Source organism: Choloepus didactylus, chromosome 12 (assembly GCF_015220235.1).
Source record: "Choloepus didactylus isolate mChoDid1 chromosome 12, mChoDid1.pri, whole genome shotgun sequence".
NCBI classification, from domain to species: Eukaryota; Metazoa; Chordata; class Mammalia; order Pilosa; family Megalonychidae; genus Choloepus; species Choloepus didactylus.
This window is the reverse complement of record NC_051318.1, coordinates 87171964-87198369: the sequence shown is the minus strand read 5'-3', so window position 1 is coordinate 87198369 and position 26406 is coordinate 87171964. Positions and strand designations below refer to the sequence as shown.

The following is a 26406-nucleotide window of genomic DNA, read 5'->3' as shown; positions in this document are numbered from 1 at the left end:
TTTGTGGGAAGCTTTTTGATGACTGATTGGATCTCTTTGCTTGTGATGGGTTGGATGAGGTCTTTTGTTTCTTCTCTGGTCAGTCTAGGTTGTTCATATGTTTCCAGGAAATTGTCCATTTGCTCTGCATTATCCAGTTTGTTGCCATACAGTTGTTCATAGTATCCTCTTATAATTTTTTAAATTTCCTCGGGATCTGCAGTAATGTCATCTTTCTCATTCATTTTTTTGCTTATATGGGTCTTCTCTCTTTTTGATTTTGTCAGTCTAGCTAGGGGCTTGTCAATCTTGTTGATCTTCTCAAAGAACCAACTTTTGGTGTTATTTATCCTCTCTATTGTTTTTTTGTTCTCTATGTCATTTATTTCTGCTTTAACGTTGTTATTTCTTTTCTTCTACTTGGTTTACGATTGGTTTGCTGTTCGTTTTCTAGCTTCTTCAGTTGATCCATTAGTTCTTTGATTTTAGCTCTCTCTTCCTTTAATATACGCATTGAATGCTATAAATTTCCCCCTCAGTACCTCTTTTGCTGCATCCCATAGGTTTTGGTATGTTGTGTTCTCATTTTCATTCGTCTCTGTATATTTAGCAATTTCTCTTGCTATTTCTTCTTTAACCCACTGATTGTTTAGGAGTGTGTTGTTTAACCTCCAGGTATTTGTGAATTTTCTAAGTCTCTGATGGTTATTGACTTCTAATTGTATTCCATTGTGGTTAGAGAATGTGCTTTGAATAATTTCAATCTTTTTAAATATATTGAGCCTTGTTTTATGTCCCAGCATATGATCTATTCTGGAAAAAGTTCCATGAGCACTAGAGAAGTATGTGTATCCTGGTGATTTGGGATGTAATGTTCTATACATGTCTGTTAAATCCAATTCATTTATCAGATTGTTTAGGTTTTCCGTTTCCTTATTGGTCTTCTGTCTGGTTGATCTATCTATAGGAGAGAGTGATGTGTTGAAGTCTCCCACAATTATTGTGGAAACATCAATTGCTTCCTTTAATTTTGCCAGTGTTTCTCTCATGTATTTTGTGGCACCTTGATTGGGTGCATAAATATTTATGATTATTATTTCTTCTTGTTGAATTGCCCCTTTTATTAGTATATAGTGACCTTCTTTGTCTCTCAATACATCCCTGCATTTAAAGTCTATTTTATCTGAGATTAGTATTGCTGCACCTGCTTTCTTATGTCTGTAGGTGGCATGAAATATTTTTTCCCATCCTTTCACTTTCAATTTCTTTGTGTCCCTGTGTCTAAGATGAGTCTCTTGTATGCAGCATATTGATGGTTCATTTTTTTTTGATCCATTCTGCAAATCTCTCTTTTAATTGGGGAGTTTAATCCATTTACATTCAACGTTATAACCATGAAGGCATTTCTTGAATCAGTCATCTTATCCTTTGGTTTATGTTTGTTGTATATATTTTTCCCTCTCTCTATTAATATCCTTTAATGTACCCATACCGAATCTCTTTAGTACTGAACCTTTCCCCAAGTCTCTCTGTCCTTTCTTTGTTTGTCTGTCTGTAGGGCTCCCTTGAGTATCTCCAGTAGGGCAGGTCTCTTGTTAGCAAATTCTCTCAGCATTTGTTTGTCTGTGAAAAATTTAAGCTCTCCCTGAAATTTGAAGGAGAGCTTTGCTGGATAAAGTATTCTTGGTTGGAAGTTTTTCTCACTCAGAATTTTAAATATGACGTGCCACTGCCTTTTGCCTCCATGGTGGCTGCTGAGTAGTCACTACTTAGTCTTATGCTGTTTCCTTTGTATGTGGTGAATTGCTTTTCTCTTGCTGCTTTCAGCACTTGCTTCTTCTCTTCCGTATTTGACAGTGTGATCAGAATATGTCTCGGAGTGGGTTTATTTGGATTTATTCTATTTGGAGTTCGCTGGGCATTTATGATTTGTGTATTTCTGTTGTTTAGAAGATTTGGGAAGTTTTCCCCAACAATTTCTTTGAATACTCTTCCTAGACCTTTACCCTTTTCTTCTCCTTCTGGAACACCAATGAGTCTTATATTTGGAAGTTTTATTTTATCTGTCATATCCCTGAGGTCCATTTCGAGTTTTTCAATTTTTTTCCCCATTCTTTCTTTTGTGCTTTCATTTTCCATTCTGTCATCTTCCAGGTCACTGATTTGTTGTTCAACTTCCTCTAGTCTTGTACTATGAGTATCTAGAATCTTTTTCACTTCGTCAACACTTTCTTTAATTTCCATAAGATCATCTATTTTTTTATTTAGTCTTGCGATGTCTTCTTTATGCTCTTCTGGGGTCTTCTTGATGTCCTTTATATCCTGTTCCATTCTCTTCTTGATATCCTTTATATCCCGTGCCATGGTCTTGTTGTTCATCTTTAGTTTTTTGATTAGTTGCTCTAGGAACTGTGTCTTTTCTGAACTTTTGATTTGGGTAATTGGGCTTGGGTTATCCATATCGTCTGGTTTTTTCATATGCTTTAAAATTTTCTGTTGTTTTTGGCCTCTTGGCAATTGCTTAACTTGATAGGGTTCTTTTAGGATTTGTAGACCAATTGAAATCCTTATCTCTAATTTGTCAGATCTACAGCTTCATAGAGTACACTTTCTCTGACTAACCAGCAGGTGGCGCCCACGAGCCACCTGTTCCCGTCAAGCCAGTTCTCCCCTGCTTTGCCTCTGTGGTGAGTGGGGGAGTAAGTCTTGTGGGGTCCAGTTGGTGTACCAAGCTTGTGTGTGTAGTTGATGTTGCCCGTCCTGTATAAGGGGCGTGTGTCTGGGCGGTCACGGAGGGGGGTGGCTCTAACTATCAAATCTCCCTGGTGTTTCTGGAGTTTTAAAGCTGCTGCAATAGTCTAATCCTTCAGTTCAGTCCTGCCACAGTTTGTCTCTGCCACAGACCCACAAGTCCTTGGTATTGGCGTGTGGCCCCTGAGACTTGCGAGTGGGTCCCTCTTCCAGGCCTTGCACCCCCTGCCTGGTCCTCTGTTGAGGGATGACTGTGCTATGTCACAGGTGAGTGCCTTCCCCCCAGGGCAGTTGTGAGCTGCTGGTCTGTGTAGGGAGGCTCCCAGTCTCCTGAAATGATGTCTGAATGGTGCTTGTTAATTCACACTGCTCTACCTTCCCAACTCTGGGACAACCAGCTGAGGGTGCAGGGAAGGCTAATGTACATGCCCAATTTTGTGGTGTGTGCGTGTTATTGGAAGCACTTCCGTCACACTCGGTTGTCTGGGGCAGCTCTGGGCTATGGGGCCGGCGATGGGCAGGAGTGTTTCCTGTCCACCAGGATGATGGCTGTGAGCGGACGCCCCCCTTTTCTTGGGAAGTTGTGGTGTTCAGTGAATTTTCTCAGCCACTGGATTATTGCCTTTTGTCTCAGAGCTCTCTTAGTTCTGATCTTGTCTTGACCTGCCCAAATTGCAAGTCTTTGAGGCTTTGTGTATTGGGCTTCCTAGAGTAAATGTTTTAGAAAAAGAAAAAAAGATAAAAAAAAAAAAAAAAGAAAAAAAAAAAAGGCCCTCCTCAGAGATCTAATGGGTTATTGAAATGCTAAGAGACAAAGCAATTAGGGCTATTAAGGAAAGATCCAGGGGGCAGAGAAATCAGTTTTTCTTCGGGATTTGCAAATGAGCCCCAGGGCCTGAGCTCTGCCCTTCCCCTTTCTGTGTTCAACAGAACTCCAAAAAGCCTCCGCTTTTATTTTTGAGTTTTTCTTGCTGTTTTTTGCTATGCCTATCCCCTCTCTGCTGGGCTGGCTGCTCTCAGATTCTCTGGCGTCTGGTCTCTGTCTGTGGTTGGAGTTTGGATCAGTAGAATGAGTTTCTGATAAGGGCTGCCACTGCAGTTCTCCCTTCTCCTTCCCAGCGCTGACAGCCCCTCCTCCCATGGGACTGAGCCTGGCCGGGAGGGGCGTGGGTCCCCTGGCTGCAAAAACTTACAGATTTTGCTGATCTCAGCAGTTCCACGTTTTCGTGAGTGTTGTATGAAGTATGCCCAAAATCAGATTGCTCTGCATTGTCCAGTCCATGCAGTTCCTGGCTTTCTGCCTACTTTCCTGGAGGAGTAACTAAAACATACACGTCACCAATCCACCATCTTGCCCTGCCCCCCCCCATGCTGTATTTTTGTTTGCTAAATTGGTGACCCAGTTCAGTGCTGTGTACATAGTGGGTGCTCAGTAATACTTGTTCAGTGAATGAATCTCAACTGGATTCTGCAGTATATATAGCCCTATGAAGTTGACCGAGTAAGAATTCTTAGTCCTTGGTTTTATAGCTGGAAAAAAAAAACAGGTTAATAGATTTTTTTTTCTGTTAGAGCAGTTGCAGGTTTACAGAAAAATCAGGCAGAAAGTACAGAGTTCCCATGTACTGCTCCCCCAGTCCCCATAAGTTCCCCTATTAATAACATTTTGTATTAATGTGATATATTTGTTACAGTTGATGGACTAATGTTATTATATTATTAACTGTAGTCCATAGTTTACTTTAGGGTTCATTCTTTGTGTTGTACATTTCTAGTCTGGTAACATACATATAATCTAAAATTAATTATTTTAACCATTTTCAAGTATACAATTCAATGGTGTTGATTACATTCACAGTGTTGTGCTACTGTCACCACCATCCATTACCAAAACTTTCCCATCACCCCAAAAAGAAACTGTACCAATTAAGCATTAACTCTTTATTCCCCATCCCCAACCCTCTCCCTGGTTACCTATATTCTAATTACTGACTCTGAATATGCATATTCTAATTATTTCATATATATGAGATCATACAATATTTGTTCTTTTCTGTCTGGCTTATTTCACTCAACATGTCTTCAGGGTTCATGCATGTTGCCATATGTATCAGAACCTCATTTTCATAGCTGAATAATACTCTATTGCATGTATATACTATCTTTTGTTTATCCTTTCATCTGTTGATGAATACTTGGGTTACTTTCATCTTTTGGCAATTGTGAATAATGCTGCTGTGAACATCAGTGTGTAAATATCTGTTTGAGTCCCTGCTTTCAGTTCTTTTGGTTATATCTAGGAATAGAATGGCTGGGTCATATGGTAATTCTGTTTTCAAGTTTCTGAGATACTGCCAAACTATTTTCCACAGCAACTGCACCATTTTATATTCCCACCAACGTGTACAAGTGTTCCTGTTTCTCCATATCCTTGCAAACACTTGTTGCTCCTCCCCCCCTCCCTTTTTTAGTAGTAGCCATTCTAATGAGTATAAAGTGGTATCTCGTGGTTTTGATCTGTATTTCCCTGGTGGCTAATGATATTGAGCATCTTTTCGTGTGCTTTTTGGCCATTTGTATATCTTGTTTGGCGAAATGTCTATTCAAATCTTTTGCCCATTTTTAAAATTGGATTGTTTGTCTTTTTGTTGTCAGGTTGTGGGAGTTCTTTATGTATTCTTGCTGTTAAACCCTTCTGGGATATATGGTCCCGAAATATTTTCTTCCATACTGTAGGCTGTCTTTTCATTTTCTTGATGATGTCCTTTGACGCACAGGAGGCTCATGGACTCTAAATGTCTTCTCTGAGTTCTCATAACTACTAAATTGTTCATCCTCACCCAGAAGGAATACTTTTACTTCTGACTACCAACCAAAGTTAGTGCATCTTTGCTTAGGTTTTTCTAAATTATGCATTAAGGATGATTACTTTTCTTGTCCGGATTATAGAATCTATATCTGTATCGCATGTGTAATGCATATATGCACTGTATGTACATTATTTATATCATATATTATTGCTAAACAACCAACTCTTTAAGCTGCATTTTATGGGAAGCACTGTGAATGAATTTTTCTTAATTATATCTTAGGAGAAATAAATGATGAAATCTTGGAATCCTTTCTTTTTTCATACAGCAGAGGGAGACGGTGTTAAAATATTGAAAATAAAATCCTTTTCCGATTTCCTGAGACTTATTTAGTGACTGCTCTAAGGGAATAGAGCTGAAATAATTTGCTTTTCATGTGTTTTCATATGTCTTGAATCTTATATGTGAATTGAGAAAAGGATGCATTTTGCAAGAATCTTTTTAAAATTAAAGATACTGTAAAAATTTGTGGTTTACAGATGTTACTTCTTTGCTTTTGAGAATCCTGTTTTCTTTCCCACTGTTCTAGTTTGCTAATGCTGCAGAACGCAAAACAGCAGAGATGGATAGGCTTTTATAAAACGGGGGTTTATTTCACTACACAGTTACAGTCTTAAGGCCACAAAGCGTCCAAGGTAACACCTCAGCAATTGGGTACCTTCACCAGAGGATGGCCAATGGCCTCCGGAAAACCTCTGCTAGCTAGGAAGGCAGCCGGCGTCCGCTCCAAAGCTCTGGCCTCAAAATGGCTTTCTCCCAGGACGTTCCTCTCCAGCAAGCTTGCTCCTCCTCAAAACATCACTCACAGCTGCACTCAGTTCCCTCTCTCTCAGTCAGCTCATTTATATAGCTCCACCGATCAAGGCCCACCCCGAATGGGCGGGGCCATGCCTCTATGGGAACATCTCATCAGAATCATTTCCCACAGCTGGGTGGGGCACACTCCAAGCAAATCTAACCAGTACCAAAACTTCTGCCCCACAAAACCACAAAGATAATGGCATTTGGGGGACACAATACATTCAAACCGGCACATTCCAGCCCTTGGACCCCAAAATGACACCATCTCTCCAAATACAAAATACATTCATTTCATCAGAATATCACAAAAACTTAAATCATTTCAGTAACGAAAGTTAAGTACAAAATCCCATCAAAATCAATTTAGGCGTGGTCAGTCCCAAGGCACAATCTTTCCTTAGCTGTGGATCTGTGAACGTAGAACAAGTCATGTGTTCCCAGTATACAAAGGACGGACATTCATAGGATAAACATTTCCATTGCCATAAGGAGAAACAGTAAGGAAAACAGGGTTAACACAAGCAAAACAGTTCCTAAAACCCGCAGGACAAACTCCATTAGATTTCAAAGTCTGAGAGTCATTTACAGAACAATGTTGCATCCTTGGGTCTTGAGAGAGCGGGAGTCTCACGCTTCCTAAGTGCCTTTGTGGCAGCCCTTTTCTTTCCAAACACTTGGGTGAGTGCTCCAACATATCCGCACATTGGGGAGACCACCTTCTCAGCCCCACCCTCCTCAAACATCAGGGCAGCTCCCGGATTCCCTTCCATCTCCGGGGCACACGCTCAACCCCTTCAGAACAGTGTGGTAGCAGCCAGGCTCTCCCCAGTTCCCTGGGAATGTGCTCCGCCCTCTTTGGGACCTCAGATGGCAAAACTCTTCCAGAGCATCGAGGCAGAAAGCCCGCCCTCGACCTCCAGGGCAAACTCACCCTTTCCATGCATGTGGGCTGCTCCGCTCTCCCAGCCCGAGATCTCCTGACTCCAGACCTCAACCTCCATGGCTCTGTCTTTGAAGAGATTTTTCCTTTAATTTTTTCCTTTTCTGTCTCCTCCAGTCCAGACCGGCAATGGCTCTGTTTATAAAGATCTCATAAAAATTCTGTTGGCTTTGCATGAAGCACACAGGGGTCAAAGCCATTAGACAATAGGACTTTCCACAAATCCTTTCTGCTTAACTCCTTTTTCAATCTTGGCTTGTACTGAAATGGCGGCTGGGTTCCGTGTTTGGTTACATCCTCATGTTGGGCTGTAGCTTCTGGGATTCCACCCCCTGGAAGCCCGTAATTTTCCAAATCATCAGATTCTGGTTTCTTTGAACCCAAGAGTTCAGTTCTACGTTTATCTCTCTCTGCTCGCATTTTGCTGTAAGCTGCAAGGAGAAGCCAGGATACATCCTCCACACGTAGTCTGGAGATCTCCTCAGCTAAGTATTCCAGGTTGTTGCTTTCAGATTCCTCCTTCCATCTGACACCAGGACTCAATTTTACCAAATTCTCTGCCACTTTAAAACAAGGATCGCCTTTCTTCCAGTTTGCAACAACACATTCATCATTTCTGCTCAAGTCCTCATCAGAAGTATCTTTAGACTCCATATTTCCACAAACAGTCTCTTTAAAGCAGTTTTGGCCTTTTCTGTCAAGCTCCTCACAATTCTTCCAGAATCTTCCCCTTATCCATTTGAAAAGCCGTTCCAACATGTTTGGTATTTGCAAACTCAGCAGCAAAAGCACCCCACTTCTCTGGTACCAAAATCTGTCCTAGTTTGCTAATGCTGCAGAACACAAAACACCGGAGATGGATAGGCTTTTATAAAATGGGGGTTTATTTCACTACACAGTTACAATCTTAAGGCCACAAAGCGTCCAAGGTAACACCTCAGCAATCGGGTACCTTCACCGGAGGATGGCCAATGGCCTCCGGAAAACCTCTGCTAGCTAGGAAGGCAGCCGGCGTCCGCTCCAAAGCTCTGGCCTCAAAATGGCTTTCTCCCAGGACGTTCCTCTCCAGCAAGCTTGCTCCTCCTCAAAACATCACTCACAGCTTCACTCAGTTCCCTCTCTCTGAGTCAGCTCATTTATATAGCTCCACCGATCAAGACCCACCCCGAATGGGCGGGGCCATGCCTCCATGGGAACATCTCATCAGAATCATTACCCACAGCTGGGTGGGGCACACTCCAAGCAAATCTAACCAGTACTAAAACTTCTGCCCCACAAAACCACAAAGATAATGGCATTTTGGGGACACAATACATTCAAACCGGCACACCCACCTTTGAGGTTGAATGAGTATTGCATATCCATGTATGGCAAAGCTGTAGGTTAAATGTTATTGATTAAAGTGAAAATATAATTTGCAATGACAATAGGAAGTTACTAAGACCCTTAACTAAATGAAATAGCATTTAAAAAAAAATTAAATTCAGTTTTATTGAGATGTATTCACATACCATGCAGTCATCCATGGTGTACAATCACTGTTCATGGTAGCATCATATAGTTATGCATTCATCACCCCAATCTATTATCTTTTGTTTTTTTCTTTTACTTTTTTTTTTATTGAGATTGTTCACAAACCATACAATTATCCAAAGATCCAAAGTGTACAATCCATTGCCCATGGTACCATCATACAGCTGTGCATCCACCATCACAATTAATTTTTTTTTCAATTTTTAGAATGTTTTCATTAATCCAGGAAAGAAGTAATGACAAAAAAAGGAACCTCAAATCCTTGGATACCCCGAACCACCGCCCCTCCATTATTGATTCATAGTATTGTTATAGTACATTTGTTACTGTTGAAGAAAAAATGTTAAAATACTACTAATTGTAGTATATAGTTTGTGATAGGTATATATTTTTTCCTATATGCTCTTCTTTTATTAACTTCTAGTTAGGTGACACACATTTGCTCTAGTTCATGAGAGAGATTTCTAATATTTGTACAGTTAACCAGAGACATTGTCTACCGCAAGATTCACTGTTTTATACATTCCTGTCTTGTAGCCTCCAACTTTCCTCTGGTGACATACATGACTCTGAGCTTACGCTTTGCACCACATTCACGCACCATTCAGCGCTGTTAGTTATTCTCACAATGTGCTGCCATCACCTCTGTCCACTTTCAAACATTTAAGTTCACCCTAGTTGAACATTCTGCTCATAATAAGCAACCACTCCCCATTCTTTAGCCTGGTTCTGTATCCTGGTAACTTATATTTCATGTCTATGAGTTTATGTATTATAACTAGTTCATAACAGTGAGACCCTGCAATATTTCTTCTTATGTGTCTGTCTTATTTCACTCAATATAGTGCCCTCAAGTTTCTTCATCAAGCCATTTTTTTAAGATGGTTCTGTTCACACACTGTACATTCTGTCCTAAGTAAACAATTGTTGGTTCCCTGTATAGTCACAGATTTATGTATTCAACACCTTCACCACTATCTATATAAAGGACATCTCCATGTCTTCCACAAAGAGGGAGGAAGAGTCAAAGGTCAAGAGACAAAAGAAAAAAAGAAAGAGAAAAAGTGTGACAGCTAGGAAGTGACAAAAGGAAAGATAGCATTAAACCAAAGTGGAATAGAGTCAGACAACATCACCAATGCCAAGAGTCCCATACCCTTCCCCTATGCCCTCCCATCTGCATTTAGCTTTGGTATATTGCCTTTACTACATTAAAGGAAGCATAATGCAATTTTCTGTTAATTATAGCCTCTAGTTTGCATTGATTGTATTTTTTGCCCAGTTCCACCCTATTTTTAACACTTTGCAATGTTGACATTCATTTGTTCTCTCTCATGTAAAAACATATTTGTACCTTTTATCACAATTATTGTGCACCCTGGGTTTCACTGAGTTATACTGTCCCAGTCTTTGTCTTTCCTCTTTTCCTTCTGTTGTCCCACATGCTCCTAACTTTCCTCTTTCAACCGTACTCACAGTCATTTTGTTCAGTGTATTTACATTGCTGTGCTACTATCTCCCAAAATTTTGTTCCACACCTCTCACTTCTATCTTTTCCTTTCTGTCTGCAGTGCTTCCTTTAGTGTTTCCTGTAGAGCAGGTTTCTTGTTCACAAACTCTGTCATAGTCTGTTTGTCAGAGAATATTTTAAACTCTCCAGTTTTGCTAGATATAGGATTCTTGGTTGGCGGTTTTTCTCTTTCAATATCTTAAATATATCATACCACTTCCTTCTTCCCTCCCTGGTTTCTGCTGAGAAATCTGCACAGTCTTACCAGGCTTCCTTTGTATGTGATGGATCGCTTTTCTCTTGCTGCTTTCAGGATTCTCTCTTTATCTCTGATGTTTGATAACCTGATTATTAACTGTCTTGGTGTAGGCCTATTCAGATCTGTTCTGTTTGGGGTACACTGAGCTTCTTGGATCTGTAATTTTATGTCTTTCATAAGAAATGGGAAATTTTCATTGATTATTTCCTCTATTATTGCTTCTGGCCCTTTTCCCTTTTCGTCTCCTTCTGGGATACCAATGACACTTACATTCCTGCATTTCATGTTGTCTTTCAGTTCCCAGAGGCGTTGCTCATATTTTTCCATTCTTTTCTCTATCTCTTCTTTTGTGTGTAGGCTTTCAGGTGTTGTGTTCTCCAGTTCCTGAGTGTTTTCTTCTGCTTCTTGAGATCTGTTGTGTGTTTCCATTTTGTGTTTCATCTCTTGTGTTGTGCCTTTCATTTCCATAGATTCTGCCAGTTGTTTTTTTTTCACATTTTCATTTTCTATCTTATGTATGCCCAGTGTTTTCATTATACGCTTCATCTCTTTTGCCATATCTTCCATAAACTTTTTGAATTGCTTTAGCATTAGTTGTTTAAATTCCTGTATCTCAGTTAAAGTGTAAGTTTGTCCCTTTAGGCCATAACTTCATTTTTCGTAGGGTAGGTTGAAGTTTTCTGTTGTCTAGGCATCTGGTTTCCTTGGTTACCCCAATCAGGTCTTCCCAGCCCAGAACAGGCTCAGATCTCAGAAGGGGGCAATATGCAGTATCAGGTCTCCATGAGGGTTTTCTAAGAAGATTGGTACACCCTTTGAGGCCTCAAGCCACTGTGCTTTTCTGCCCAGCAGGTGGCGCCTGTCAGCCTGTCTCTCCAGACTGATGGAAGGAGGTGTTGCTTGTGGCTATTTTTCCCCAGGCTTTGGAGTTTGGTTCTGAATGGAAGGCAGGTAGTAGATCTTGGCACTACCATTTTCCCCTTAAGGAAGATACACCCCCTGGGGAGATATCATTTGCATTTGAATAGTCTCTCTGACTCTGCTGTCTTCACCTTTGTCTGGGTCAGAGCGCTGGGAACTGAAAATGGCTGAGGTTTTCCCTAGCGAGCCGAAAAGGGACAGAAAGCCCCCCTTCAGGGCCAGTTTGCGGCCACCCTTAGTTTCATCTGTTGGCCAGAGATAGCACCTGGTCCTCTGGGCTCCCCCTCCCTCCTGGAGAGGTCCTCTGGCTCTCCAAGGTCAGTCGTCACCGAAAGTCTCTGTTTGCTTGTTGAGGATTTGTAGCTTGTATTGCGGAGTCAGCATTTGTTAATTAAAATCTCAGTTGGAGCTGGGCTGAGGTATATTGGCTTGTTCAGAGTGTGCTGCTCTCTATCGCAGTGGGTCTTTGTAGTTTGGGCTGCTATGGGGGGAGGGGCTTTTGACTCGGGTCTGCAGTCTTGACTTACTGATTTTATGCTGTGATCTCAGGCATTCCTCCCAATCCAGGTTAGTGTATGATGTGTGAACAGTCAGGTTTGTCCCCCAGCAGTTATTCCACATTATTTATTAGTTGTTCCAGGGTGACTAATCACCCTCCACTCCTCTCTATTCCGCCATCTTCTTCTGACCTGAAACAGCATTTTTAACTAAATATCTCATGGTGTAATATCTAGTGTGTCTTGCAAGCCAGATTCCTTATTTTTTCAGTACCTTGTATAGTTGTTTTACCTTTTACTGAATATCAGCTTTCATATCTGCCTACTAATCCATTTTCTCTATTGAGAAACTGTCATGTTTCATTTTTTCCACCTTGTTAATTTCATGACAGAATTTTCTTGTCACAATCAGAGGATTATGACTTCAATGCAGAAAAAGCTAAGCTCTCAAATACTCATTTTGAAGATTAAGACTCCTTTCCTTTAAGGAAAAATTAGAATTCTCAAAGTCCCTTGTGGTAAACTTGGCTGTATGGAAATGTTCTTATATTCCTTGTTCTTAGGCAAAATAAATAATTTTTCTGTATTGTACCAATATAAAATATGAAGGCTTTTAACTGGGATGATTTGGCATGATTGGGAAATAAAAATGTTTGTCTTTACTTAAGATTTGATCTTAATTCTAAATAACCCCCTTCTCCCCCTCTTCACCACCTAAAATTGAGAAGTTTTAGACTGAATTCCTGTTCATAACATACATAGAAGAACATGTAGACATAGAAGAATTCCAATAGGATGTAATGAAACAGAGGTATCCTGCATGATGTTACTGCTAATCTAAATACACATTTGTGGTGTTTTGTTGCTTGTCGTTGTTGATACAGTGATATTGGTAAATGAATTTCTTTTTTTACTGAACTAATTGCTGAGACCCACAAATTGTAGATCCTGGATGCATGTATATTTGTATATTTTGGTAAGAAAAGAATTTACTATTCCATAGCTGCCTTTTTAAACTTAACCATGTGTAAAGAATATTTTTACAGGTTCTTAACATATTCTACAGCAAAGTATTCCATTGTATGCATGTACTATAGCTTTATTTAGCCAGTCTCTTGTTGTTTGACTTGTGGTGAATTATAATAGCTAACTTTTTTGACTGCCTTATCACATCCCAGGCACTATATAGTGTGTACTATCATGAAATTTCACAATCACTGTATTGTGTAGATATATTTATCCCCATTTTAAAGGTATATAAACTGAACCCAGAGATCTCAAGTAACTTGCCCATACATTTTAGCTAATTATAATGATGGTGAAGGTACTGACAATAGCATTCAGTTATTAGTTATTTGTCAGACACAGTGCTATATTCTCATGTGTGGTATCGTTTAATCTTCACAAGAACCCTAAATAAAGTAAGCAATGTTTTTCTTCACATTTTACAGGGGAAACTAAAGTCCATTGAGATTGTCACTTGTTCGTGGTCGTACTTCGAACAAGTGGCACTTCTTTGTGACTCTTCTTTTTCTGATTATGCAACAGATTGTTTATGTTTCATTTTCCATTTCTGAGGAAATAAGTAAAACTTCTAATTGAAAAAGGCACATCCAGGAAGTTATTCCTTCTCTCAGCCTTGACTCATCTCTAAGATACAGTATAGTAATCTCCTTTTAGAGGGTTGTTGTTATTAAGTGAGATGATGAATGTAAAGTACTTAGCACATAGGGCATGTAATAAGTGCTCAGTAAATGTAACTATTATGTTTTTTTAATTCTGATTATTCAGATTTTACTCAGGCTCTAAAAACAGTAAATGCATATCATAGAAAGTTTGGCGAAGTATGAAGGAGCTGAGAAAGTCATTATTCAGTCTCACCACTAATGTCACTTCGGCATACTTCCTTCCAGACAGCTAATTATTTCCCTGTTACCACATTTGATACAAACTGGAATTTTTTGTTTATGGGAATGCCTCTTCTCAGCAGTTTCGTCATGAAGAATAGAGGTTTCCTTATGTATCAGCATAGTACCTAGCTCAGAGCAGGCACTTAGGAAAATGTTTGAACTGAGCTGTTAGAATTCTGGAGAAAATTTTAGTTCTTCTGTCTCCATTCATTACCATCTTTTGCATTTTAAAAAATTATTATAAAATGACTTACGTGCAAAAATAAAGAAGGTAATATATATCAGTCTGGCCTCAGTCGGGAAAACTGGGCTAGTCTATTTCCAGATAAAGGGGTTGATGTAGCGATTGAGTGTGCAAAGAGCTGGCCAAGAGAATGGGAAGGCTGCATTCTGAAGGTGAGGTGAACAGAGTTTGCAAAGTCTGAAGTCTGCTGCAAAAAAAGTTCAGAAAACTGCCACAGTGCTCTGGTCTCTGGGAAAGATCCAGGAAGTGGGAGCTTGTTAATCCCTTCCTGAGAAGGCATTGTCTGGATGTCATGACTGCCTAGTAGTAATGACTTCTCCTTCCTCCTTTGAAATCCAAGTTCCTTTCTTTGGAAAACTCTTCCTTGCAGAGGAGACCTTAGAAGTGTTGAGAACTGACAGTCCAACACAACAGGGATTCTCACTACTTTAGGATATTGTGGATTGAAAGCCTTCCGTACATATGAGAGTAACATTCAAGCAAACTGTGTAAGTTTTAAGTTAAATTACCTAAGTTTTTTTTCTTTTTAAGTTAACTTTTAAAGTATTCTTGACTTAAATGGAAATAGAATTGTTTATTAAATGATCACCATAAAAATATCTGAAAAATTGGACTGGTGGTAATTCTAGAAGTATCTGCTAAAATCATCAAGACCTAAAATGTCATTTTTAGAAGCATATAAAAGCATCAGAAGCATTTAAAAGCATATAAAAGTATATATAAAAGCATATTATTAATAGAAAATTAGTGTTGTCCCCCTTTCCCTCCTTTTCACCTTTTGAACAAGCTGCTTAAATTATTCATATGTGCAGCTATTTTAATGAATGGGTTAATCTCAGTTTAAACTGGTGGTTACTAAGTGCATTGACTTTGACTTTTCAGAGGCCTCTTTTGTTCATAATTCTGCACAGCTCAGGATATAGTGGCATTGAGTAGATTTGAGTGCTAGTCTGTGCTGCTGTTAGGTTAAGCAAGGAACTTTTTATAGCTAGTGCATAGTGCAAGAACATGAGGTAAATATAGGGTAGCTGTGACTGTGGCTGAGTTTACCAAGGTTTAGCAAGGTTGTACACACTGGTTTATAGGCCTTCATTTCCAGATGAGTTGAAAATTAAAGGAACAACATGTAGTTTTAAATGTTAGGATAATATTAATAGCCCTTTTCAGTAACTATTGCTGTGCTATTGCCAGCTATTGGACTTCTTTACCATTTTGGTAAATATCCCAGCAGTGACAACTTAAAATTACCAGAATACTAACACTTAATATTGTTTATGAGAAAATTCTGGTGATATTTTTCTTTATAAAAATAATCAAGTTCCCTTCACGGAATTTTAGAGGGTCTTATAACACAATTGTTTTTATTTCTGTAGAATTTAAACATGTAAATTACATTAAAAACATTATCCTTTTTGTCCCTGCCCCAGTGACATTTGTTTCATGTTTTTTCTTATTATGAGAGCAGTTATTGTTATTATCTCTATACCTCTAAAGAAAATACAAGTAAAGCTCAGAAAACACCTCACCCCCATCATCACTTCATGTTTGATTAACAATATTAGTGGATTTTTCTGTTAATGCTTTGTTAAGATCTTTTAAAGTGCAAATTTAAAAAGTTCTCTCACTAAATACAGGTGGTAGAAAAATTACCAGGCATTAAGAATTTAAATGTTTTATCTGCTATGAAGGAATCAAAGAATGAAGAGTGTTCTTTTTTTGTAAATCTATCTTTTGATTTTTTTCTGTATACAAAAGTAGTGATCCTTTCTGTCGGGTAAAAACAGCATTGGAATATAAAATTCTAATTAGAATCTTAATGTGAACTGTTTGCATAATATTTATTACGGTGTTTATCTTAATATTTGCACTAAAAATGCTGATTTATGCAAGGCTAAAAGTGGAGGTAAAGCCTTATTTGAAGAAGAGAAACAAAAGATTAAAGTGCTGTATGGGTGTGTGTTAGAGGTAAGGGTAGTGGACCATCCTTGATTAGACAGTGAAGAATGCTATTAGGATACTAGCAGTTTTTCATCTTGGTAAGTGAACTCCATAGCCATTGTATTCAGAAGCTGTTCACAGCCTGCCTTCTACCTCTGTTTCCATCTATATTTTTCACTGCTCTAATGTAAATCTTGGACTTAAGGCAGATTGGTTTTCTCTGTGCTTCCAGATGCTCTGTGCCTTTTTGCACCTCAGGGCTCCAGTTGTAAGTTGTTCTTTGCTTCTGGAGACCTACCCCTGCACTCTTGCAAATGCTTCTCAAAGCTCTTCCAGGTGCCATGAAACCTTGCCTGTTCACAGTCAGAGTGATCTCTCCTGAGCTTTTAGTACATTTGTTTGCCTCTTGAGTAATTTTCTTCAAGTATCTCATATATTTCCAGATGGTCAGGGACGTGTCTTTAATATTTAAAAAATCCCTCACAGCCCTGAAGACTGTTTGTTGCTCATGGTGGATGTTAGTTAGTTGTTGAATGAATGATTGTGAAAATTTTAGCATTAGTTTTATTATTTTTATACAATAGAATAAATATCTCTATATTAAAACAGGTTAATGCACATTTAAACACCATAATTCCTTTATAGCAGGATTTCTCAGGGTGTCACTGTTGACATTTTTTTTATATAAAAATACATATATTTTCATGTTTGCATGGAACAGACTTAATTTTTAAGACAGTTGGGAAATGCCTTGGAATTTTCCCATTTTCTTTTTTACGTTTTTTATTGAAATATATTCACATGCCATGCATTCATACAAAGTATAAAACAGTTGTTTACAGTATCATCATATAGTTGTGCATTCATCACCACAATCAATTTTTGAACATTTTCATTATTCCCAAAAATAAAAATAAGAATAAAAATTAAAGTAAAAAGAACACCCAAAACATCCCATACCCCTCTTCCCCCATATTATTCATTTACTTTTTGTCCCCATTTTTCTACTCATTTGTCCATACACTGGGTAAAGGGAGTGTGAGCCACAAGGTTTTCACAATCACACGGTCACGCCATATAAGCCATATAGTTATACGCTTCCCTTCAATGATCAAGGATACTGGATTGCAGTTCAACAGTTTCAGATATTTCCTTCTAACTATTCTGATAAAGTGAAAGCTAAAAGGGCATCTCTACATAATGCATGCATGTTACCTCCAGAATTACCTCTCAACTCCATTTGAAATCTCTCAGCCACTGAAACTTTATTTTGTTTCATTTTGCTTCCCCCCTTTTGGTCTAGAAGGCTTTCTCAATTACACAATGCAGGCTCCAGGCTCATCCCGGGGAGTTATGTCCCACGTTGCCAGGGAGATTTACACCCCTGGGAGTCCTGTCTCATGTAAGGGGGAGGGCAGTGAATTTACCTGCTGAGTTGGCTTAGAGAGAGGCCACATCTGAGCAACAAAAGAGATTCTCTAGGGGTGACTCTTAGGCACAATTATGAGTAGGCTTAGCCTGTCCTTTCCAGAAACAAGCTTCATAAGGGCAACCCCAAGATCAAGGTCTTGGCCTACTAAGCTGGTAGTCCCCAATGCTTGCAAGAATATCAGGAATTCCCCAGCTGGGGAGATTTAATATTTCCACATTTTCCCCCAGTCCCTCAAGGGGGTTTTGTAAATACTTTTTATTCTCTGCCCAAATTACTCTGGGTTGTATTGAGGCTTCATGCTAACCTGTACAACAGGATCTCACTCTCCAGGCAAAGTTCCGTAATTATGTCATTTGAGTAAACTGACCATACAAGTTAAATTATATTGTGTGCTACAGAAAATATAGATTTTGCACCTCATTTTTGAAGGACAGATTTTCTGGATACAGGATTCTTGGTTGGCGGTTTTTCTCTTTTCAGTATCTTGAATATGTCATACCACTGCCTTCTTGCCTCCATGGTTTCTGCTGAGAGATCCGCACTTAGTCTTATTGAGCTTTTCTTGTATATAATGGGTTGCTTTTCTCTTGCTGCTTTTAGAGTTCTCTCTTTGTCTTTGACATTTGAAAATCTGAATAGTAAGTGTCTTGGAGTAGTTCTATTGGGATCCGTTCTGTTTGGGGTATGCTGTGCTTCTATGTCTTTCGTAAGTGTTGGGTCACTGATTCTTTCTTCTGCCTCTGCAGGTCTGCTGTTGTATATCTCCATTGTGTTTTTCATCTCTTCTGTTGTGCCTTTCATTCTCATAAGTTCTGCCATTTGTTTTTTTGAAGCTTACAAATTCTTCTTTATGGTCACCCAGTGTCTTCTTTATATCCTTCATCTCTGTTGTCAGATTATCTTTCACCTCATTTATTTCATTTAAAAGATTTGTTTGGACATCTATAATTAGTTGTTTCAACTCTTGAATCTCAATTGAAATGTTAGTTTCCTCCTTTGACTGGGCCGTATCTTCCCAGTTCCTGATGTGGCTGGTGATTTTCTGCTGGTGTCTAGGCATTGATTTTCTTGATTGGTTTATTCTGGAGGTTGTATTCTCTTTTGACTAAGGTTTTCTTGTTGGTTGATTTTGATCTCTATCTTTTCTTTCTTTTTCTCCCTGGCCAGTTGTCAGATTGGTTCTGCCTCCCATTCTCCTCCCCCCACCCCCACCCCAAAATCAGGCGCCCACCGTGCCACAGGGTTGTGAGGTAGGCACTGGGCACTCCAGGAAGTTCACGGTGTGTAGTAATGCAAATCTGCTGGCTTCCAGTGGTGCTCTGTTTCCCACCAGCTAGCAAGACCTGGGTTTGTTTCTGGGCTCTGCGTTAGCAGTTGGGTCTTCCCTATTTCTCAGCTGAATCAGGGCCAGGTTTCCATACAGGGTGTGTAGACCAGCTCCTGTGCTCCTAAGAAAGGGTCTGAAGCATCTTTTAAAAAATATTTTCTTTCCTTGAACTTTCCCTACTGTCCAGCAGAAGGCGCTGTTTGGTAACCTAATTGTCATCAGAGGCTGCTTTGCCTCTGAGCTCAGGATTTGTATGACCCAGCGAGGCTGAAACTGCGGGATTCCTATGTTGTCACTTTGCCAGCAAAATCTGGCTCGATGTGGGGCTCCACCTGTGGCAGAGTACCCCTCAGTTGACCCAGCACTCTAGCTGTCTTCAAGGCAAGGAAATGCCACAGGCTGCTGCTTCCTTCAAGGGTGGGCAAAGGGCTTTCAGACCCAGGGCTGGAAACAGTCTGCATGTTTTCTCGCTCTTTATCCCTCACTGATCTGGGCCTTGAAATGTCCTCCTTTGTCTACCAGGTATTCAGAAAGTGAGGGTATTTTTCACTGCGGTTAGAGATATTCAAATCCATGTCCCTTGTGGGATGGTTCCCGTCTGCTGTTTCTGCGCCTTTAGCACACAAAGAAAGTGAGAGGGAGAGGAGAGAACCGGTTTGTCTTGGGTAGAAGATTCCTACCTGATATTTCTTCTCTTTCTTCAATTTGGCATTTGCAGGGTCTTTCTCCAGTCTGTAGCCTCCTCCAGAGTTTCAGACAATTCAGAATTGTCCTTTTTTTCGTTGAATCTCTGGAGAGAAGTTTTCAGTAGCTATTGATGTCACCGTGTTAATGACATCTCCAACATTCTTTTCAAATTCTAATAAGTTTTCTTTTAGATTAGTTTTTGGTTTATAGAAAATTGTCCTGAAAATACACAGACTGTCTGTATACCGGCCCTCACTCACGTAATTTCCCCTATATTAATTTCTTTTATTAATCTGGTTCATTTGCTACAATTGATGAATCAATATTGATGTATTATTACTACCTAAAGTCTGTAGTTCACATTAGGATTCACTGTTTGTTTATTCAGTTCTGTGGGTGTTGACAAACGTGTAATGTAATGTATCTACTATTATGGTATCATTCAGAATAGTTTCACTGCCTTAATTACTGTTGACATTTTGAGCTGGATAATTCTTTGTTGGGGTTGGATAATCCCATGTATAGGGCTGCACTGTATATTTTAGGATGTTTAGTCACATACCTGGTCTCGTTAGTAGCACACCCCTACTCCAAGTTGTAACATCTGGGACAGAGAGGGGATGGGGCAGAATCATCCCTGGTTCAGAACTGTTGCTTTAGAAGAAAGAGCATATGGAATTCAAGTCTCTTCTTAAATGTGGCTTGTAGTGTGTCCATTGTTTTTTTTGTTTTTTTTTTAATTTTTAAAATTTTTTATAAGTCCATTGTTTTTTGAAAGGTGAATTTTAAGTGTTGAAACCAAGATAAATGTTCCATAGTTCTTCAAATTTAGCCTTGTCTAATTTAAGGGAACTGTCAAGGATACTTAATTCTTGTAAAACTTTGATGACTTAAGAAAATTGAATTTTTTTACTCTTCTATGTATTTTATATTGAATAATGGATTTTATTTGGTGTTTTCTTCAGATTGAAATTAAAATGAAAAAGCCAGAGGCTGTGAGATGGGAAAAGCTAGAGGGAGAAGGAGACCTGCCTAAGCCAAAACAGTTCATAGCAGGTTTGTTTTCTGGCCTTGATAAGCTTTAAATTCATATTGTGTTATTTAGCTGAAATTAAATAGTAATAAGCATTCTTTCTACTTTCATTATTTATGTCCCCAAGATAAGGTTTGTTGAATATAATAAGGTTGCTCTGTATTGAATACAAAGTAGCCTTTCTCATGAATGTTCTAACTTCTTAAATTTTAAGAATCTAAAACAAATGGGAGCAAAATCCTCGAGGGAGTTGGGATTTCTTGTTTGCCATCCATTAGAGGTTGTCTGTTTTTGTGTGTTGGCTTTTCCTTGTTTCTTTGTTTTGGTTTGTAAGTGGATTTGTAGTTACCCTGTTGCTATCTCGCTCTCTCCCCCCTCCCCTTTTCTTTCTTTCTTTTTATTCCTTTGACTGATATTGTCAGCTCTGATTTCCTGGGTTTTCATAAAGTATTTTGCTATGCTGCTAATTTATATGAACACAGGTAATGAATGCCTAAAGGAAGCTTGGAGAAAAATAGAAAAACAGGTCTGATTGTTTAACAATTTAAGGGACAGAGAACTCTGTTTTGATGTTAATCCTAAGCATACGCAATGAGTAGGTAGTCTACATTTTTCTTAAGGAAATAATTCATCTGCAGGACACTCTCAGATCTACAATCTAAGATCATATTTTACGGCAATAAAGCTATCAATGAATGGAGAGAACTTTCTTTTTGATTTATTAGCGCTAATGCTGATTTGTTGACTGGATCAAGGTAACATAGTGTTTCAGCTGTTTTCAGATTTTAATTGCTTTCTTTTTACAACAGAAAACACATTTCCTTGTGACAGCGTTTTCAGAAAACACCAGGTTATCCAAAAGATCATACATGTATAAGCTTTTTATTTTTAAATAATGTTAGGTTCACCTAGAAGATGCAGAAATAATACCAAGGGTTTCCATGTACCTTTCACCAAGCTTCCGCCAATATTTTAATTTACTGTACTATTATTAGTGAAACCAGAAATTGACACAAGCAGATAATTTTTAAGAACTGAAATATTTCAGGTTGGTATTTAAGGCATTTAATTAAGCTGTTTCATCTTTGAAAGACATAGTAAGAATGTTTTGTGCCTCTATTGGAACTGACTCCCAGAATTTGGGCTGAGGTTAATATAAAGCTCATTGATTATTTTGAGTTACTTTAAATGTAGTATCTCACTTAATTCAGACAAAAGCCCTACTTGACTACTGTTTTATAGGCTCACAAAGGTTAAGCAACTTGTCATTGTCTGGGACTAAACCCAGGTCTTCAAGGTGTGGGTCTAGTTCTTCTGTTAAATTCCATATGTGATACTGCTTGTGAGTGCATTTGCAAACAGTGGAAGTAGTTTCCACTGACATGAGTATCTTTGCAGTTATTCGATAGTATAGAGAATGAGGAAGTTAGCTGGGTTACTTGTCTCTAGTTCATCTACCATCTACAGGGTCAAGGTTTTTTCTGAAATTAAATATATATTTAATATATATTTAATATTAAATATATATATATCTTTCCCACTTTTCAACTATAAAGTTTTTTTAGACTCAGTCGTGGGTATTCAGGATCCTGTTCCTCCTTTCCTGTTATATTTTTGTAAGGAATGAATATGCTTGTCAAATTCCTATGTATTGCAAGCTGGAGGCTGTTGATAAGGGCAAGTCACTTAACCATTTGAGCTAGTTTTCTTGTTTGTAAAATGGAGATTAGAGAGCCTGTGTTCCCATGCTTCTTGGGATTTGGTGTTAGGATTATTAAATCTGTGTTTCCTAGACTCTTACCTTACCATGGCATACATTTTTTGTTTTCTTAGGCCACTAGTGAAAATGTACAGAGATAGAAGGGGATTCCTGGTAAAGGGAAGATGGATACAATTTTGAAAACAGTATATTTGACCTGAATAAAACTGATTTTTTGTTTGTTTCTTTGAGGAGGAGGAGGAGTTATGGTCAGGGAGTAGAGTTGATTTATAAGTATAGTGAAAATGTTGAAAAAGAGAATCAACTATTTTGAAGAGGGATATAGAGAGGCAGGACATTTGGAGAAGGACTAATGTGCCCTAATATACTTGTTGGGAAGCTTTGAATCAGATTTTTTTTCTCTAGCTGTACTGTCTAGTAGAGTAGCCTGTAGCTACATCTGCCTGTTGAGCTGCTTGAAATGTGGCTAGTCTGAATTGAGTTGTGCTGTATGTGTAAAATACACACTACCAGATTTCAAGGACTTTGTATGAGAAGAATTTCATTATAAAATATCTCAGTGTTTTTAATTGATTTCATTTTGAAATGATAGTATTTTGGATTATTAGGTTAAGTAAAATATATTTCTAAAATGAATTTCTCTTGATTCTTTTTATTAATGTTACTACTAGAAACTTTTATATATGTAGCTCACATTTGTGGCTTGCATTAAATTTTTGTTGGGCAGACCTGCTCTGTAGCTACTAGGTCTGTTAGTAGCTTGCATGACTGTGTCAAGATCTTGATTCCTTTGGTCTTTGAGCTAGCCTTGGTGGTGTCCTGAGCCACTGGGCTGGTAAGAAGCTTCTATTTACTCCAACGTGCTGTACAAATACTCTTGTTTCCTATATGTACCTGCTGGGAACATTGGATTCTAGATGTTGAAGATTTTCAACATTCAGGAATTCCTGATTGTTCTTGCTTATAGGGAAATCTTGAAATCTTTACATTTTTACTATCGGGAGAGGATGGAGTTTATCTTAACTCTTGAGTGCATGAATGATTGTTTATATTTTCAGTCTCTTTCTAGTGTGAAGGATATTTGAGTACCTCAGGACAAGTCCCATTTTAAACTTTCATTAAAATCCTATTTACAAGAAAAATTTCTTAATGAGGCATCTTTTTTAAAAAAATAATTATTTTTAGAATAGTTTATACTATCTTTCCAACCTTTCTATAAATGTAAAAGTTCCTGTAGGCTTCTTATTTAGTTTCCCTTATTATTATTATTGTTATTATGTACTTTTGTGTTTGATTTATTTCACTCAGCCCAATTGTTTTTTTTAAATACATTTTTTAATTGTGAACTTTAACATATATACATAATAGTGATAACTTTCCAAGTAGAATTTAACAAGGTGTTAGTAAATTTCAAAGAATGTCATGGGTCACAGTTCCACAACTTCAGCTATTTCCATTATTGTAAAATGTGTTATATAACACATACAGAAATTTTCGACATATAGCACAATAAGCAGTTATATAGGTAATTTCAAAAATTGTTATGGGTTCCAGTTCCACAGTTTCAGTTCTTTCCTTATGTAATACAGGGTAGATACAGAAAGATGAAGACTCAGCACAATTCAACGAGTAGCTATAGAAAATTTCAAAGACTGTTGCAGGTTATAGTTTCACCATGTCATTTACCTCCTTCCAGCTATTCCAACACGCCAGCATCTAAAAATATATAGATATTTATATGAAGTTTCAGTATTCATAGAACTTTGTTAAATCTTACCTTGTTTGTTGTTACACCTTCCTCTCACTTAATCTCTTTCTCTGTCTTTAGGGGTGTCTAGACAGTAAGCACCCTAACTTGTTCTTAATGAAAGTGGGTGTCAACAGTATGGGGAAGGGAGATGCATCTAATTGTTGTTCTTAAAGAGGCTATTGCTTCTGGGTTTTAGGATTTGTCTGGCCTAGGAACACTCTGATGGATTTAAATTTCTGAGAGTTTACCCTTTTATTAACACGAAGAATCTGTTTATAATCTAATTTCACATAATGTACCATAATTACACTTTACCAAGTTTTTTTTGCTCAAAAGTTCCCAGGCTACTGACTACTTGACTTTTTAGAAGTGTATATCTAGTTATTGATGCACGTATCAGAAAATCACTGATAGATGGAATTCAAAGACCTAAACAGTTTGCTAAGAAGTTCTTTTGGTCATGGTCACAAAGTTTACATATTCTTAACATAATCAAATTATGTTGAGTAATCTCTTTGCGTTTTTATTTCATAGATGTAAAGAACCTATATCCATCATCATCTCATTACACAAGAAATTGGGATAAATTGGTTGGCGAGATCAAAGAAGAAGAAAAGAATGAGAAGTTGGAAGGAGATGCAGCATTAAACAAACTGTTTCAGCAAATCTATTCAGATGGTTCTGATGAAGTGAAACGTGCCATGAACAAATCATTTGTAAGAATGTGGTTTTATTTTCAAATATTGTGATAGTAAATTTCAGAAAAAATTGAAGAATGATAATAGGTAATTTGAGACCAAATTGCATGTACTGTAACTGAGAGACCTTTTTGAATAGGCAGTGTCTGAACATTTCTTCTTTCTCTAAACATAGAATAGTTGCCGAGGAAGTTGGAGACTTCTAGTTGCATACCATAGAAGAAATGATAAACAAGAGACTTACTCCAAATATTTTTAATCAGTGAGTTAGAACTTGGAAGGCTGAGAAATACCAAGACTACTGTGGGTGATGTAGAGTTATCCCAGTTGGATTTATCACAATAGCTGGATGAATTCCATTGTTTACCTTCTAGAATCATGTATGGTCTCAATGTCAGAAATTGAAGAATATAGGAGGGAAATTTCCAGAACAGTGCTTTGCAGGTGTGAGATGCACATTAGTTATTCATTGGTCCTTTAATAATTTCTCTATTGATTAAGAAAATTCAAGACTTTTCAGATTGTTTGCCACGGTAACATAAATATCATCTGAATTTGGCTTCAAGTTCTGAAATTTTGGGGATAGGTCATTACTGTAGAACAAGGTAGATTAATTTGCTTGAAGATGTAAGCTTTTGACTTTTATTTGGAAGTGACTCTGGAAATACCACTTTTTAAAAAAAAATAGTTATTTGTTTTTTTTGTTTGTTTGTTTGTTTTTCATTTTTATTGAGATTGTTCAGATACCGTACAATTATCCAGAGATCCAAAGTGTACAATCACTTGTCCCTGGGTACCCTCATACAGCTGTGCATCCATCACCACACTTAATTTTTGTTCAATTTTTAGAAACTTTTCATTACTCCAGACAAGAAATAAAATGAAAGATGAAAAAAGAAAAAAAGAAAAGGAAACTCTAATCCTCCCCATCTCTAACCAACCCCCCTCAATTGTTGACTCATAGTATTGGTATAGTACGTTTGTTACTGTTTATGAAAAAATGTTGAAATACTACTAACTTTAGTATATAGTTTGCAATAGGTATATATTTCTTCCCTATATTTCCTTCTGTTATTAACTTCTAATTGTATTGTCATACATTTGTTCTGGTTCATGGAAGCGATTTCTAGTATTTGTACAGTTGATCATGGACATTGTCCACCATAGGATTGAGTTTTATACATTCCCATCTTTTGACCTCCAACTTTCCTTCTGGTGACATATATGACTCTGAGCTTCCCCTTTCCACCTCATTCACACACCATTTGGCACTGTTAGTTATTCTCACATCTTGCTACCAACACCCCTGTTCATTTCCAGACATTTAAGTTCATCCTAATTGAACATTCTGCTCGTACTAAGCAACCACTCCCCATTCTTAAGCCTCGTTCTATATCTTGGTACCTTATATTTCATGTCTATGAGTTTACATATTATAATTAGTTCCTGTCAGTGAGACCCTGCAATAATTGTCCTTATGTGTCTGGCTTATTTCACTCAGTATATTGCCCTTGAGGTTTTGTCATCAACCTATTTTTTTTTTTAATATGGTTTTGTTCACTCACCATACATTCTATCCCAAGTAAATAATCGATGGTTCTCTGCA

The 26406-nt window shown here is 38.0% G+C and overlaps 1 protein-coding gene across 1 annotated transcript in view; it reads left to right on the top strand.

The window, feature by feature from the left end:
• SUGT1 (SGT1 homolog, MIS12 kinetochore complex assembly cochaperone) overlaps window positions 1-26406 on the top strand; it is a 66885-nt gene that overhangs the window by 32887 nt on the left and 7592 nt on the right. Inside the window, exons 11-12 of the mRNA XM_037800171.1 lie at window positions 20565-20655; window positions 24637-24818. Of these exons, the coding sequence (XP_037656099.1) occupies window positions 20565-20655; window positions 24637-24818 (273 nt within the window). The remainder of the gene's footprint in view (window positions 1-20564; window positions 20656-24636; window positions 24819-26406) is intronic.